The sequence below is a fragment of the Pimephales promelas genome, chromosome 7 (genome assembly GCF_988280905.1).
Source record: "Pimephales promelas chromosome 7, fPimPro1.hap1.1, whole genome shotgun sequence".
NCBI classification, from domain to species: domain Eukaryota; kingdom Metazoa; phylum Chordata; class Actinopteri; order Cypriniformes; family Leuciscidae; genus Pimephales; species Pimephales promelas.
In genome coordinates this window covers 35,872,711-35,888,944 of record NC_142775.1, presented here as the reverse complement: position 1 = coordinate 35,888,944, position 16,234 = coordinate 35,872,711, and the positions used below count along the sequence as shown (strand labels likewise).

The following is a 16,234-nucleotide window of genomic DNA, read 5'->3' as shown; positions in this document are numbered from 1 at the left end:
CAAGTGATTAGATCCGCACATGTTTCGAATATGGAAGTTTGTTTTATTGTCAAAAGCGTTGTGGTTAGCAGTAAAAATACCATGAAACAAACCACATTAGACAGTTGCATTTATCTGACTGGCAGGCTATCAGATTTTTCTATGACCCAGCACTTTAAGAGACTTGTTTGAAATAGATTTCTAAATTGCTCTGGCAAAAGAAAAAAGGTCCCTGAGCCAAAGAATCTTCTGTAAAAGTACTGCTGGTCTATAGTTAACAGAAACGGATGCATAGCGTAGAAAATATTATGACAAAGGCTCAATAAAAGGCTTGACATTTTGTTTAGGGATCATTATTTCTTGAATGTTGTTAGTTTATGATGAGCAATAAGCTCAGTCTCAGTCATTCTGTTGGCTGTGGCATTGGGATAAAAAGTATGAAGTGTTTTAAATATATTTCTGGAGTTTTTTTCTGCAAAGATGAAAATAGTGCATTAAACGAGCATCCCTCACATTGCCTTGCAAATGTAAATTGTCAGCATTTGTTCATCTGATTGGTGGTTAATGCTGCCAGAAGCCACAGCTGGTTTAATACAAAGTCTTCGAAAGTTGGGTGCACTGTTTCTACATAAAGTTTTTAATTGAAGATTACAGGCATCAAATCTTATCAAATCACACTTGGAGTTATTGAATGTGTTGATCTGTTAAAAACATACCCTGAACTCAGAAAGGGAAGCCCCCCTTTAAAGCCTCATCCTGTGGAAAACGCAATGGAGGAAAGATCTTCAATAACAACAACTTCCGAGCACCATCCTCGGCAGGAAAAGGGAAAGCTGTTGGTTACATACAATCACATGTTACATTCAGGCAATGCTTTTAAAGATACTTCTTGTCATCCTTCCTTTCTATAAAAAGGGTTTCAATGAAATGTATTAAATAAATGTAAAAAAAAATCAAGGAAAATGTTTTAATTAGCTCTTAGAATGGGACTTTAGTCCATTCCGAATCCAACTTGTTTGTAAGTAATGACAGTTCATTTCTTCCTTTTACATGCATTGAGAAAATGAATAGATGAGTAAGTTGTTCCATAATCATTTGTCATCACAACTGACGGAAAAAAATATCACATTGAAACTAGAGTGATTTGTCATCTAGATCTTTTCAGTTTTGTTTATTGGGTGAAGAAGGAAGCAAAAATCTCAAATTAAATCCAGTAAAACTCAAGAGGAAAAAGGAAGAATGACAATACATGAAAACTGCATTCAGTATCGTTGAAGAAAAAAAACCCACATAAACAATGGTTCATTGAAATAAACGTAACAAGAAACGTAAAATTTGTCAAACAATTTTAGTTTTTCAATGACTTATTTTTAAACACTGACACAGTTAGGACCTGTAAAATATAGTCACTAAAATGCAATCCTGTACAACGCCTGATACTAGCTATGTTGAAATACACCCTTGTAATGTGATTAAGACTGCGATATTCACCCCAAAATAAAAATTTTATATTCCTTAACTCACCTACATCATTGCAAACCTGTTTGACTTCCTTTCTTCTATGGAACACAAAAAAAAAAAATAATAATAATTATTGCCCAAGTCAAATATTTTAATCAAGGAAGTTTATTTAACAATCTGTTTCCGAAAATAACGTTTCTGCAAATTGGTGGCTAATTCGTACACTGTTAGTTGTATGTTTTTGTATGATCTATTAAAAATCGTACTATTCAAAAATACAAAACTGGTGTGAACATCCCAAACACCCAGATTGGGCTCAGGTGCAGGACAACAAACAAAAACAGAAAAAAAGAGGCGTGAAGTTCGCCTCTTTGGCGAAGTTCGCCGAGAAACTTTGCGTTCACTCGCGAAACGTTTTGCGTTCTCCTGAGAAACATTCCATTCACTTGCAAAACAATGCTTTTAAGCTATTTCCGAGTAAACCCAAAGTTTCTCTGCAGAACGCAAAAGTTTTTGCAAGGGAACGTAAAAGTTTCTTGGCGGAAAGCAAAACGTTTGCAAGAGAACACAAAAGCATTGACAGAAGCTGCGTCCAAAATCACTATTTAGTAATTACTTCATGACCTTAAAAAAGTATACTATTCTACACTACTATATAGTATGAGTGTGTAGGCTATAGTATGAATGTAATCTGGGCATACTACATTCGCCATGTTGTCATTATCATATGACCAACCAGCATTAGTTACATCGCTTCACTACCATTCATAAATCCTCTCCCGTGGCCTCATGGGAAAGTAAAGTGTCCACTGCAGATTCTCGCTGGAAGAAGAAAGGGCATTTTTTTGCCTAATCTTTAAGGTTTCACCAACTGTGGAATTATGCGATTTCAGATGCAGCCAAATTTTATCCTCCATCTCATTTTTTTTTTTTCCTTCACCATGTCCAGTTAGGGGCTCCACAGTAATGTGCTAAATGGAATTTGTTGATTTTATTTATTTATTGTTTAATATTTAGGCCTATCTCAAATATGTGATGGGATCAAGAATGTGATGGGTATGAGATATATATTTTTTAAAAAATTATCGGTGAAAGCATGATCAGACAGATTTCATACTCAATGCTGGAAGGGGGTGGGGTGCGCAGAGGAAGGCGGGAGCAAAGCATTTTCGGGAGCCTTTGTCCTACTACTCACGCTATATGAACCCCGACGGCGTGAGGGGAGGACTCACATCCAGACACACTCCGAATGGGTTAAAAAAAGAGTGTGGCTAGTTGCTAGTTTATCGTCTAAGGTAGCTGAGATGTGGTGATATTTCATGCTCTCGTACGAAGTCTTTCGAAGGACGCAGCTAAGGAAAAGTGTGGAAATCTTCTAAACGAGGTAACGTTATGTTTTCTTTCTCCCGCTTTTCGACAGTGACTCGGCCAACGGATTTTTGGTGACATCTTCCTCACACACTCAAATAACTAGTTATCTAATTTATCGGTTGCGTTGTGAGAAGTTTATACGCATATTTTTCAAATAACAAGACAATTAGTGTTTAACTAGTGCTCTTAAGTTGTTTTATAAGGAACAGTCGCGTCTTTCTTGCGTCAGGCGGAGAACAATAGTAAACTTAAGCACAGCTGGAATGGGATTTTTCATGGAAATGTGGATGGATAACCGACCTTTCGTAACCGTACGATGAAACGTCTCTGTGGTCGATATTAAGTCGTATCTCCGTCTTTTGTAAGTGGCGTTGAACCGCCACGCTGTTTTTTAGGGATGTTGGATTTAGTTTTATTATTTAGAGAGGAGCAAAAGATTCACCTCAGGTAAAGCGCGCCACCATTCGCGCGCGTTCACATCGACACGTTGCGGTGGATGAGAGCAAACCGAACAATTTAAAATCCTCAAAATATGTTTATGTAATATTGTCTTATTGGTCGATTTTTATCAAATAAAAGACAAGATACAGATTATTTTGCATCTTGGATCCCTTAACCGATATACTGAAATGGTTGTAGGCTAACTCATAGGCTCCTAACGTTAGTTGTTGCATAAAGTCACTACTTCATGGCATTATTAATTAAACTACAAACTTTAAAAACTATCTTTAGCCTATATTATTTTCATGCAAATGTATTTGAGTTCGACATGATCACAAGCTTATGTTAACATATATTTCTTTCCTTTACGTGAATGGTTATTTAAAGTTTTAATGCACTTTATGATGTAAATTTAATACTAACGGTTTAATAAGTTGTTAGGTGCGATTTATTTAAATCTACTCATTTCTTGATATTAAAGATTCAATTACTGATAAAAAAAAACTTAAATATTGGATTTATAGTATGTCAAACAAATTTTTTATGTGCATAGGTTTCCACTGGCCTTTAATGATACTTCTCTGCTAGCCATATCATATAATAACAGTTAAAATGTTTGTTTTAAAACTTTATTTTATCAAGAATATTACAGACATTACACTAAAAGCCACATTTTAAAAGCCAAAGTTACCCATCATCTTGCCACATTGCTTTATAAGCTTGTGTTTTGTGAATTTCTTTTGGTATCGGGGAAGTGATGTGATTTATTTTGAAACTTAAAAAGACAAGCATGGGAGAAATTCATTTTACACCTTATATATGTTTGTGACTATTATTTGATCAGTTAATTTCCAAGGGCTATGTAAGTCTGCCTGCTTCAAATAGCTTTCAGTGTCTTTGAAACTGAGATGTTGTTTTGAAGTAGCAGCCTCCTGTCCTTACACCAGACATGAAGGAATCTGGATTGGAACGATAACTTCTTTCTCAGATGTCTCCACAAAGCCACTCTGTTCTCTCTCTTGAAGTTAAATTAATGTCTGACGAGGTAATGGTTGATGTGGGGAGTTACTTGACTGAAGAGGAGGTCTGGGTTAAGTTTAAGGTATTGCTGAGGGTCTCCCAGACAGTCTTTTAACAACTTAAAGGTATTAGTTCTCCCATTCACGTCATTCCAAAGAAATTGGACTTGGGACACTGAAGATTTTCAATATGATAAAAGTCGGTGTGGGCCAATGTTTTTAATTCTTCATAACATCTTTTGATCCAAAGAAGAAAGTACATTTTGGAATGACTTGAGTTAATAATTACTAGGGCTGCCCATTAATAGTCGACCAAATGTTAGTCGACGAGAGTAGGCTTAAAGGAGTAGTTCACTTTTGAAAAAACTCTCAATAAAGATGTCATGGGGGTGAGTAAATTATCTGCAAAAGGTTTTTGAAAAGTGATCTACTCCTTTAAGGCAGGCTCACACTACACATTTTTTGACTGGATTTTGCTATCGAAGTGAGATTTCCAAGGTCTGTGACAAACCCTTGAAGCGTGGCCAAATCTGTGCTCATCAAATACGAGTTGAGCATGTCTCGATCCGCCACAGGTGCTGCGATATAACCTGTTTGATATTATCGCCACGTAATCTTGTAGTGCGAGCGACGAGACAATATGGTGAACTGCTCTAATGATATCATGCACCTTAATGTACGTGAATGCAAGGCAAAAATTTGATAAAGCTTGTTTTATACTAATAAAAATATATTTTTAAAACGTAAATAAGTGGTCTTTGCACTATACTTTAACATTATGATATTTTATTATCAGTTTTTGCTGAACAGCCAGGGTTAGCCAGGGACCAATTTTCTTTTTTTCCTGAACATATGATTAAGACAGCGAAGATGAGCAACTCTCTAATGTAAATGTCAATTTGTATTAGAACACATTGTTCTGGATTGCCACTTGGCCAAATATCTTGAAGTTTGTGCACCATCTGCATTGTGTTGTGTAGTATAAGCGTTGTTAAGACAAGATGATGAGAAATCCTGTTGTGTAGTTTTGAGCACAATAGCATTTCATATAGATCATTTATGCTGCTTTTTTGCCTGTGTTTTGATCTGGAGATGTGCTTCAGGAGTAGGGTTGGGTATCGTTTGAATTTGAACGATTCTGATTCCGATTCCTTGTTTCGATTCCGGTTCCTAACGATTCTCGATTCCGATTCTTTTAAGAGGCAGGGTCAAAAAAGTTTAGCTAACCTTGCTAACCAACGGCCTTTCTGAAGGAAATACTCCTTCTGTAAAAATACTCCTTTTGTCACAAATTTTGCATTTTGCCGAGATTTCGTTATTTTTAGAAAAGTGAAGCCACACTTTGGATCACCGACGTAAGGTACTCATGTTCGACTCGCGTGGTTATGCCAACACTTCCGGTAGACGCTTCTTCGTTGGTGTTGTTCAGCGGTTTCTTCTTCCGCTCGGCGGACTGTGAATATCGAAACTAGGAATCGAAATTTTAACTTTTGAACGATTCCGGGAAAAACGAAAAGTTAGTCTCGGTTCCAATCGATTCTCGATACCCAACCCTATTCAGGAGATCAGTAATAGCGCCCCCTTCTTTATAACAGAGATAACACGGAGAGCTGTAAAGTCCCACCAATGGCAGGGAAGCGTTTTCTCATAAAAGAGACAAGAACTTGTCAATGGCAGAGAAAGAGTTAAATAGCTTACGTTGCGTGTCCACTGACACAGAGCTAGCGTTTTCAATGAATTCCTATAGAGAGCCTAAGTCCCGCCCCTCCGCTTCCGGCTCATGGGACCTTATTTCGGAAAAAATATGAATGGTAGTCAATGGCGAGAGACAACTTATCTTTTTATTCCGTCTGAACTGTGCCCTCAATTACACCTGTTTGTCAATTTAAAAGATAATTCTGAAAGTCAAAAACGTCGCAGTTTGTCATAAAACAGAAGTAACATTTAGTTTTATGTGAAAATCGCTCTGTGAACTACATCTCCCAGGAAGTGAAACAACGAGTGAGATCCGCTGCTCGTGTGTGTGCAGTCTGGTACAAAACACTCAGGTATGACGGCGTAACGTTACGATTATAACGTAAGACTATAGAAACAATGACAGACAATAGCCTCAGTAAAGTTAGCTTCATTCATTGAGAGAAAATGTGCTCCTTTGGGGTTTGTAGTCTTTGTAATTATGTATTTTCACAGTCTTATACCTCAACGGTTTTACATCAAACTGCGACTTTCGTTCTTTCTTTACTTTAAAATGCATCTTTTAAATTGACAAACATCATATGTGTAATTCAGGACATAATTCAAACAAGATCAAAATATTTGTTGTCTCTCGCCATTTACTACCATTCAATATTTTTCCGAAATAAGGTCCCATTGTGGTCGACCGGAAGGGGAGGGACTTGGGCTCTCTATGGCAGCTCAACTTGAATGAACTTAAAATGTGCATGCCCCCCAACCCCCCTAGAGGTCCATTCACCACAGTTTCACAAATTAGTAGGCTATACTGTGGGAAACTGCAATGTTGCATATAATATTCTTTCTCAGCCCTGTTAACTGAAACCATTTTCCATTGTCACTCCCTAAGTAATTAAATTAATAATATAAATGCCCAATCAGTCCGCCAATGGGTTTAATGAGCAGTAGTCAACTAGAAAAGTGTCATGGAAAAATTGCAATGACCCTGTTCAAAGATCGCACCTTTATAAGATCTCTAAGCTAGGTGTGTTACTTATGAGTGTAGTGTGTAGAGGCTTTTTGGGGCCCTGCTAAGGTGTAATTTGAGGGCCAACTGAGCACCAGCTGTGGAATGTTCAGAACGACAACCACACAGTTGTACTTCTGCTGGCAATTGGATATGGCCTCTTTGTACAGAGTACAAATTACAGTGATTTGATGCCTTTAAATGGCACTCTTAATCTCTGTTCTCTACCACAACAGTGTGGCCTCACTTATGCAACTGTCACTATTAAAAAAAAAAAAAAAAAAAGTTGTGTCTATTGGTAGCACGTCATCCACCAGTTCCTATCAAATTCTAATAAAATGTATATTAGGCTTTTTGTTTTGTATTCAGATGCATTTTTTTTAGTACAGCATTGTAAAGTATAACAAGTAATAGGCCTATCTATAAATATATAAACTTGTAATTTATCTAGCCCTTAATTTTTAAAATCCACATCCAGTAATAAAGAACAAGGTTATAGAAAACCTATGATCAATAATGGTGAGAACCCCAGAGTGTCTTAACAGATGTTTTGGTAAATTCACACAGTGAACTTTGTGGAAAAATCAAGTCACAGCCATGCCTGAAGCGTCTTTTGTTTACTTGTAGCCGATGAGGATTGCACAGTTTGATTAGACCTGTGGATGACCCCATCCTCTATTAAACTAGCTCTATTCCAGTTTGTTACCAAACCATTTTCAACTGGTTGCCTGTTTCGAATTTACATTGTTAGAGCTGCCAATTCCACAGGCCTTTGGTTGTCCAAAATAGGAATAGGAATTTCTTTTTGAGTCTGAGGTCTACATAGGACCTAAAAGCACCCTAAAATAACATTAACACCAAACATGTACGTATTTCTAACAGAAAAAAAATGCAGCATCTAGTGTAAAAACTAGGGATGCACGATATATCGGCCAGCATATCGGTATCGGCCGATATATGTTCATTTTTTAATGTTATCGTTATCGGCCTGGTAAGTGAATGTGGCCGATATATTAAAGCCGATAAATAATGTATTATTCCCTTCAGCTGAGACACTTGTTGAGCACTGTTTGTTTTTGATTTTCTTGAAATATTATTGAAATCCCTTTAAAAAAATGAAAATATGGTTCGGTACAACATGTGCAGCGCAAATCTGTCATATCGGCTATACAACACTATAATGAGAACATCATTATAATCGTGCGCTTGGGACATGGATTTAAATGTGAGACTTTTGTTTTTGTAATCAGGCTCTCAAAATTAGATAAAAATTCGGATTTAAATTTATCAGCCGATAAATCGGTTATCAGCTTTCAAATATAAAGGATTATCGGTTATCGATTACCAAAATTTTCATGTTGGTGCATCCCTAGTAAAAACGGGAAAATTCAGCCCTTTAAAAGGTCAAAAACATGACTCCAAACAAATTGTTTCATCTTTTGCGGTCAACTGACTGTATCCATCCAATCAGCGCGCATTTGGTTGGTTGCATGCAATGTTTACTTTAAAAGTATCAATTTTTATTTATTTATTTTTTTTTTTTACTATTATTATTATTATTAAATGTCTCATAACAGTATGCCATTGTAATTGCATTCAGGGCACCTCTGAGGCAGCATTATACTGTGTAAATGTGTCTAAATGCAGCTTGTGCCACTGCACGGATGGATTTTTTTTGTTGATACTGATTGAAATTTGACTTAGTTTAATTTGTTGCACAGTTAAATTAATCATTTAGTGGAATTTTCTGAATTTGACATGACATGCATTTACTAGGGTCTTTTGTTAAAAATGCACCTCAAAATCAATTTAAGGGGTCAAATATTTTCTCTTAATGGAAAAGGTGTGACTGCAGGGTATGCCAATCTAAAACGTTTGGGGACCACTGCTGTATTTGCTGACAAGTAGGTGTTACACACTAGAGGTCAGTTAACACTAAGGTGGCAAATACCTCCTTCAAATTATATGTTCAAAGTATATTTTACTTTAGTTTTTTTTGTTTTTTGTTGCCTAAATCCATGTTATGCAAATGTAATTCTTAAGATTAATTGTTTTGAGTTAATTAATTGAAGGCCTGTATACAAAGTGATGTGAATTTTAGCATCAAACTTTAAATGTTTTATCAAACACATAAAAAACAAAAGTTCATTGTTATAATTATAGTTATTAAAATGCCCCTTTTTTATTAAATGGTTGAAATGTAGGTATTCAATTATTTAATGTTTAGTGTTTAAAAAAAAATATTTACTTAGTCTTAGCCGACTTGGTGTTTCTGTAAAAGAGCTTGTAAGAAAAGTGACCTATTAGCTCCATCTAGAGGATCTTTCTGGTTAATCCAGGCTCATGTGAACTTTCAACTCTCCTGATGCAGGAAAGGACCTTTAACAGACTTCATTGTCTCAACGTTTTTTTTTTTTTCTAAAGTCCTTGGGAAATTATAAATTATCTTTGCCCTGATGTTTACCATTTAATTCATTCTTACTGTTGAATTGGCACTTAATTACCTCTCATTAGCGAAACAGTCGGTCATGTTATAGGAAGGTAGGCTATTTTCACGACATCTTTTTATTGGATTTAATGTATTTTATTTAAAAAAAAGATGCTGTTTTTAATTACTAACAGTTAATGTCTTGTTCTCGTACAGGACTGAGACAGCCGTTCTTCTCGGAGCACCATGAGCTGGAGCTTTCTTACACGGCTGTTGGATGAAATCTCCAACCACTCCACCTTTGTGGGCAAGATCTGGCTTACGCTATTCATCATCTTCCGCATTGTGTTGACTGTTGTGGGCGGCGAATCAATATACAACGATGAACAGAGCAAATTCAAGTGCAACACCCAGCAACCTGGTTGCGAGAACGTCTGCTATGATGCATTTGCACCACTCTCTCACGTTCGGTTCTGGATTTTTCAGATCATTCTAATCACAACCCCTACTATTATGTACCTGGGCTTTGCTATGCACAAGATCGCTCGCATGGAGGATGAGGAGTACAGGCCGAGGAACAGGAAACGCATGCCCATGATTGACCGCGGAGCCAACCGTAATTATGAGGAGGCTGAGGACAATGGTGAGGAAGACCCCATTATGATGGAGGAGATCCTGTCAGAGAAAGAGAAAGCGCCTGAGAAGCCACCCGTTAAACACGATGGACGGCGGAGAATAAAGCGGGATGGGCTCATGAAGGTGTATGTCCTGCAGCTTTTGTCACGTATTGTTTTTGAGGTGGGCTTTCTCTTCGGCCAGTATATCCTGTATGGTTTTGAGGTCGCCCCCTCGTACGTGTGCACTCGCAGCCCCTGTCCGCACACGGTGGATTGCTTTGTGTCGCGTCCAACGGAAAAAACGATCTTCCTGCTGATCATGTATGCCGTAAGCTGTCTCTGTTTGTCTCTCACGGTGCTGGAGATTCTTCATTTGGGCCTCAGTGGAATCCGCGATGCTTTCCGGCGACGTGCGCGCCAACAAAGCGTTGCACGCCAACGTGGTGCCACATGCAGACAGGTGCCCACTGCCCCGCCAGGGTACCACACTGCCCTGAAAAAAGACAGACTGTCCATGGGAATCAAACCGGAGTATAACCTGGACTCTTGTCGAGAGAATTTTCGTGATAAGTCGCCATCGCGAGAAATCGACCACCTGCGTAAACACCTGAAACTGGCCCAGCAGCATCTGGACATGGCCTATCAGAGCGGTGAGAGCAGTCCTTTACGCAGCAGCAGCCCAGAGTCCAACGGCACCGCTGTCGAGCAAAACAGGCTCAACTTCGCTCAGGAGAAGCAGGGGAGCACATGTGAAAAAGGTAAGACTGAAAAGTGAAATTTTTTTTTTTTTTTTCACAATAGCTTAGTGTTGTACTTCAACATGACATCATGACTTTTGCGTAAACGTACACGCCACTTTCAAGTCAAGTGGCGTGTTATCTATACGAATTTTGAGCTATCCGCGTGTATGTCTACTAGGGGTTGGGAAAAAAAATTGATCCATCGATGCATCGCGATTCTCTCTCCAACGATTCTGGATCGATTCTGAGTTTAGTTTTTAACCAGATGTGCAATAACGCTGAGTTTGCTTTAGAAACACCCGTATTCTGCTTGCTTCCAATTCCTCACATAGGCCTGCAAACACCACTCGAACCTTCCGTAAAATAATCTTTCATAAACCTTGGAAAGATTACGAGCGAATTACGAGGACATTCACAGGCTTCATTGCACGCGCTGTGAGAGTCTGAGAGACGCGCACTTTGTTTGATGTTACACTTGAAGTGTGCTGACTCGCCCGTCGGTATTTTCCTTACGAATGCTCTACGAAGTCATCATTTATGTGGTTTGGAATGCATTGGACTTAAATATTTAAAATATGAACCTTACTAACGGAAGACTGCTTTCAATTTTAAATCCTCTCGCGCGGTTAGTTTTTTGTAGACTGCTATATAAAGAATCGTTCTGGAATCGGATCGTGACTCACAGAATCGGAATCGGATCATTAGGTGACTAAAGATTCCCACCCCTAATGTCTTCGCCATTAATGTCCGAGTGATTCCGCGTGTATGTACACAGCATTAAATGTCCGAGTGAAACGAATCAAAATGTGGATCTACATCTGGGGAGTGATGTTTTTTTTTTTTTTCCTAGGATGGTAGGGGAACTCTCATAAATGGTATTAACCCTAGTGACGGGTAGGTTTAGGGACGGGGTTGGGGTAGGTCATATATTTATATATACAGTAATAACGTTAAATCAACGGCGTTCATAAACACGCTGAAAAGCGATTGATAGCACGCCAAAAATGAAAATACGAATTGCCGTGTTATACACGCGCAATTTCATGAGATCAGTCTGTGTACTTAGTATTTTTAATTTGTTGTAAAGAAAGATGAAATGGAAACCATACACACGTATGTATGTATGTAAATTTAAAGGGATACTCCCTTTTTTGGGGGGGAAATAGGCTCATTTTACCACTCCCCCAGAGTCAAACAGTTGAGTTTCACCGTTTCCTAATGTATTCAGCCGATTTTCTGATATTTAGAAGAATATTAGTTAACAGACAGTCTCTGGTCTCATTGACTTCCATAGTATATTTTTTTACTACTATTTTTACTACTAGTCAATGAGACCAGGAACTGTCTGGTTACTGATATTCTTGTAAATATCAGAAAATCAGCTGAATACATCCGAAAACTGTAAAACTCAACTGTTTAACTCTGGGGGAGTGGTAAAATGAGTCTATTTCCAAAAAAAAGTGGAGTATCCCTTTAAGAAAAGTCAGTAAATAGAGATTAATGTTGTTGTTATATTCTTAGAATAAAAATGTGTTTGTGTGTAAATTCCTATTTGCTTTCTCTCTCTCATAGGGATCCGTGCCTGATTGAGGCTCAGAAACTATCAACTGCTTTTCTGTTCAACGAAGTGGCCCAAGTGGGTTTGGAATTGCTCATCTTGGAAAGTGGAAAGAGTCTGTGTGTGTATTGTGTATTTTTTTGTTTGGCTGCTGAACACTGTGTGAAGCATTGTGGGACTGAGTGGAACCTGTGTCTGTATGCACACTGGTGAATCTGTGATAATGTGTTGTGCAGTATTATGGCAAGTGAACGTCGAGTCCATCTCAGAAGCAGCATCTCACCAGCCAGTTATACTTGACATAAGCCAGTCTGCCTGATACTCCAAAGTGCCCTAAGGCTAGTTAGGAAGATGTTTGCTATACTTGGCCACTAGGCGACTGCAATGCCTCTTGTCTCTCATCTCTCCCTTTTTCTTTTCTTTTTTCATAGGAAAAATTAATCAGTGGTTCTTCCATTTGTTTACCACGCTTCTAATGAAGTGCCAAGGGTTACATCTCAAAAATGCCTTAAACTGGAGTTTACATATTACCTTTTGCCATTCCAAAACGAGATGGATGAGCCAGTATAAAACCACGTCAGAAATGTAGTGTAGTTATTTAGAATAGTGCTGTGTTTTGAGTAGTGGACCACAATTAGTGTGTTTGTAATGAACAAAATGGAAACCTGGAAAATGCTTGAATACTTGTGAATCAATTATTGATCTACAAAGAGGCTTTTGATATTTTATTTGCATATTGTGTGCTTTAGATGTAAATTAATAGTATTTTGATACCCCTCTTATCTTGAGGAAGCTTCTCCGTAGACTGTCATTTCAGTTTTTCACATTTTGTGAGGCTTTAAGCCAATTTGGTTTTCTTTGGCTTTTGTTTCATTTGACCAACTGTTAGAGGCAAACTCAGATTTCAGAGATTATCACATTTCAAAGCACTAATAAAGAACGTTTCATTTAATTGGTTTTCAATTTCATTTCATCCTTTCTCTATATAGTTTCTGTTCAGATTAGTATATCTTTACCTCCTTTATGCAAATGCAAAAACCGTAAGTTGGTCCAAATGCAGTTTACGTTGAATAGCAATAAGGAAAGCCATAAAGCCGAACATTTTATACATGGTACCAATGCAATATGTCATCTTGAAGCAGTTTAAAGTGTAGGAGTATAATCCACCCATGTCTGTTAACAACCAGGTTTTCCAGTTTTTGATACTTTTTTCCCAGCATCTCAATTTTTTACTTTTTTCTAATGGTTTTGTAAGGTTTTGTAAAAATGTATTTTGTAATATTCCAAATAAACCTTTGGTCTAAAACTGTATTCATGTGTCTTTGTTTTTTTTCCATGTACATATATGTACACACTCACCTAAAGTATTATTAGGAACACCACTGTTTGACCCCCTTTCCTCCTTCAGAACTGCCTTAAATCTATGTGGCATTGATTCAACAAGGTGCTGAAAGCGCTCTTTAGTATTGTCGGCCCATATTGATTGGATAGCATCTTGCAGTTCATGGAGATTTATTGGATGCACATCTAGGGCACAAAGCTCCCGTTCCACCACATCCCAAAGATGCTCTATAGACCTTATTCAGAGCAGCGCCATGACAGGTATGAAAGTGAGGCAGTGAGGGATAGACTTACCATGTTTACATACAATGACATCTGCTGTAAAAAGCTGAATAAAGCTCCTAGATTACTTATAATTTTCCACAGCTTACAGATCGGGAGTTTTTTGTCAACTGAAATTTTTGGAAAGATATTTTTTCCAGTGTTACATGAGCAGAACAATCCGAAAACACATTAAATAACAATACAGCCCATTGAAGAAATGCATGTCCGTCCCTCACAGCCTCGCTTTCATTCTCACTAAAAATCAAAGATGGCGCTCCCGTGAATAAGGCGTATTGGGTTGAGATCTGGTGACTGTGGGTCCATTTTAGTACAGTGAACTTGTCATATTCAAGAAACCAATATGAAATGATTCGAGCTTTGTGTCATGGTGCATTATCCTGCTGGAAGTAGCCATCAGAAGATGGGTACATGGTGGCCATAAAGGGATGGACATGGTCAGAAACAATGCTCAGGTAGGCCGAGGCATATAAACGATGCCCAATTGGCACTAAGGGGCCTAAAGTGTGCAAAGAAAATATCCCCCACAACATTACACCACCACCACCCCTGCACAGTGGTAACAAGGCATGATGGATCCATGTTCTCATTCTGTTTATGCCAAATTCTGGCTCTACCATCTGAATGTCTCAACAGAAATCGAGACTCATCAGACCAGGCAACATTTTTCCAGTCTTCAAGTGTCCAATTTTGCAAATTGTAGCCTCTTTTTCCTATTTGTAGTGGAGATGCGTGGTGTATATATATATATATATATATATATATATATACACTCACCGGCCACTTTATTAGGTACACATGTCCAACTGCTCGTTAACACTTAATTTCTAAGCAGCCAATCACATGGCGGCAACTCAGTGCATTTAGGCATGTAGACATGGTCAAGACGATCTCCTGCAGTTCAAACCGAGCATCAGTATGGGGAAGAATGGTGATTTGAGTGACTTTGAACGTGGCATGATTGTTGGTGCCAGAAGGGCTGGTCTGAGTATTTCAGAAACTGCTAATCTACTGGGATTTTCACGCACAACCATCTCTAGGGTTTACAGAGAATGGTCCGAAAAAGAAAAAACATCCAGTGAGCGTCAGTTCTGTGGGCGGAAATGCCTTGTTGATGCCAGAGGTCAGAGGAGAATGGCCAGACTGGTTCGAGCTGATAGAAGGGCAACAGTGACTCAAATAACCACCCGTTACAACCAAGGTGGGCAGAAGAGCATCTCTGAACGCACAGTACGTCGAACTTTGAGGCAGATGGGCTACAGCAGCAGAAGACCACACCGGGTGCCACTCCTTTCAGCTAAGAACAGGAAACTGAGGCTACAATTTGCACAAGCTCATCGAAATTGGACAATAGAAGATTGGAAAAACGTTGCCTGGTCTGATGAGTCTCGATTTCTGCTGCGACATTCGGATGGAAGGGTCAGAATTTGGCGTCTACAACATGAAAGCATGGATCCATCCTGCCTTGTATCAACGGTTCAGGCTGGTGGTGGTGGTGTCATGGTGTGGGGAATATTTTCTTGGCACTCTTTGGGCCTCTTGGTACCAATTGAGCATCGTTGCAACGCCACAGCCTACCTGAGTATTGTTGCTGACCATGTCCATCCCTTTATGACCACAATGTACCCAACTTCTGATGGCTACTTTCAGCAGGATAATGCGCCATGTCATAAAGCTGGAATCATCTCAGACTGGTTTCTTGAACATGACAATGAGTTCGCTGTACTCAAATGGCCTCCACAGTCACCAGATCTCAATCCAATAGAGCATCTTTGGGATGTGGTGGAACGGGAGATTCGCATCATGGATGTGCAGCCGACAAATCTGCGGCAACTGTGTGATGCCATCATGTCAATATGGACCAAACTCCCTGAGGAATGCTTCCAGCACCTTGTTGAATCTATGCCACGAAGAATTGAGGCAGTTCTGAAGGCAAAAGGGGGTCCAACCCGTTACTAGCATGGGGTACCTAATAAAGTGGCCGGTGAGTGTATATATGCTGTTTAATCTACAAGTATTTGGTTAGTTTCATGTTATTGCCTTTGCCTGGAAAGCAACTGTAGAGCTTCACTGGAAACTGCCATGTTGCGTCCCATTAATCCGTCCACTAGCAATCTGTAAACATCTTTGTGTCACTACAGTACAAAGTACTTGGATATCGATTCTGCCCGATAAGGATTGGTAAACAAAACTTAATGTCTTTGCCCACACTGAATCTATTGCTTTCTTTGTGATTTCTCTAATGTTTTGATGGGCATTGTAGATGTCACAATTGCTCACAATTTTGCTCGAATGGAAA

General features: G+C 38.7%; 1 protein-coding gene across 1 annotated transcript; it reads left to right on the top strand.

Annotated features, from left to right (window-relative positions):
* Nucleotides 1-2,647: 2,647 nt before the first annotated feature.
* On the top strand, nucleotides 2,648-12,880 carry gjc4b (gap junction protein gamma 4b). Its single transcript, XM_039683356.2, has 3 exons — nucleotides 2,648-2,824; nucleotides 9,614-10,772; nucleotides 12,327-12,880. The coding sequence occupies exons 2-3, from the start codon at nucleotides 9,644-9,646 to the stop codon at nucleotides 12,338-12,340; spliced, it is 1,143 nt and encodes a 380-aa protein (XP_039539290.2). The 5' UTR covers nucleotides 2,648-2,824; nucleotides 9,614-9,643; the 3' UTR covers nucleotides 12,341-12,880.
* The last annotated feature ends 3,354 nt before the right edge of the window (nucleotides 12,881-16,234 follow it).

What these genes read in the sequence shown, in the direction of transcription:
- gjc4b (XM_039683356.2), top strand. Translation starts at nt 9,644, where the DNA reads ATGAGCTGGAGCTTTCTTACACGGCTGTTGGATGAAATCTCCAACCAC.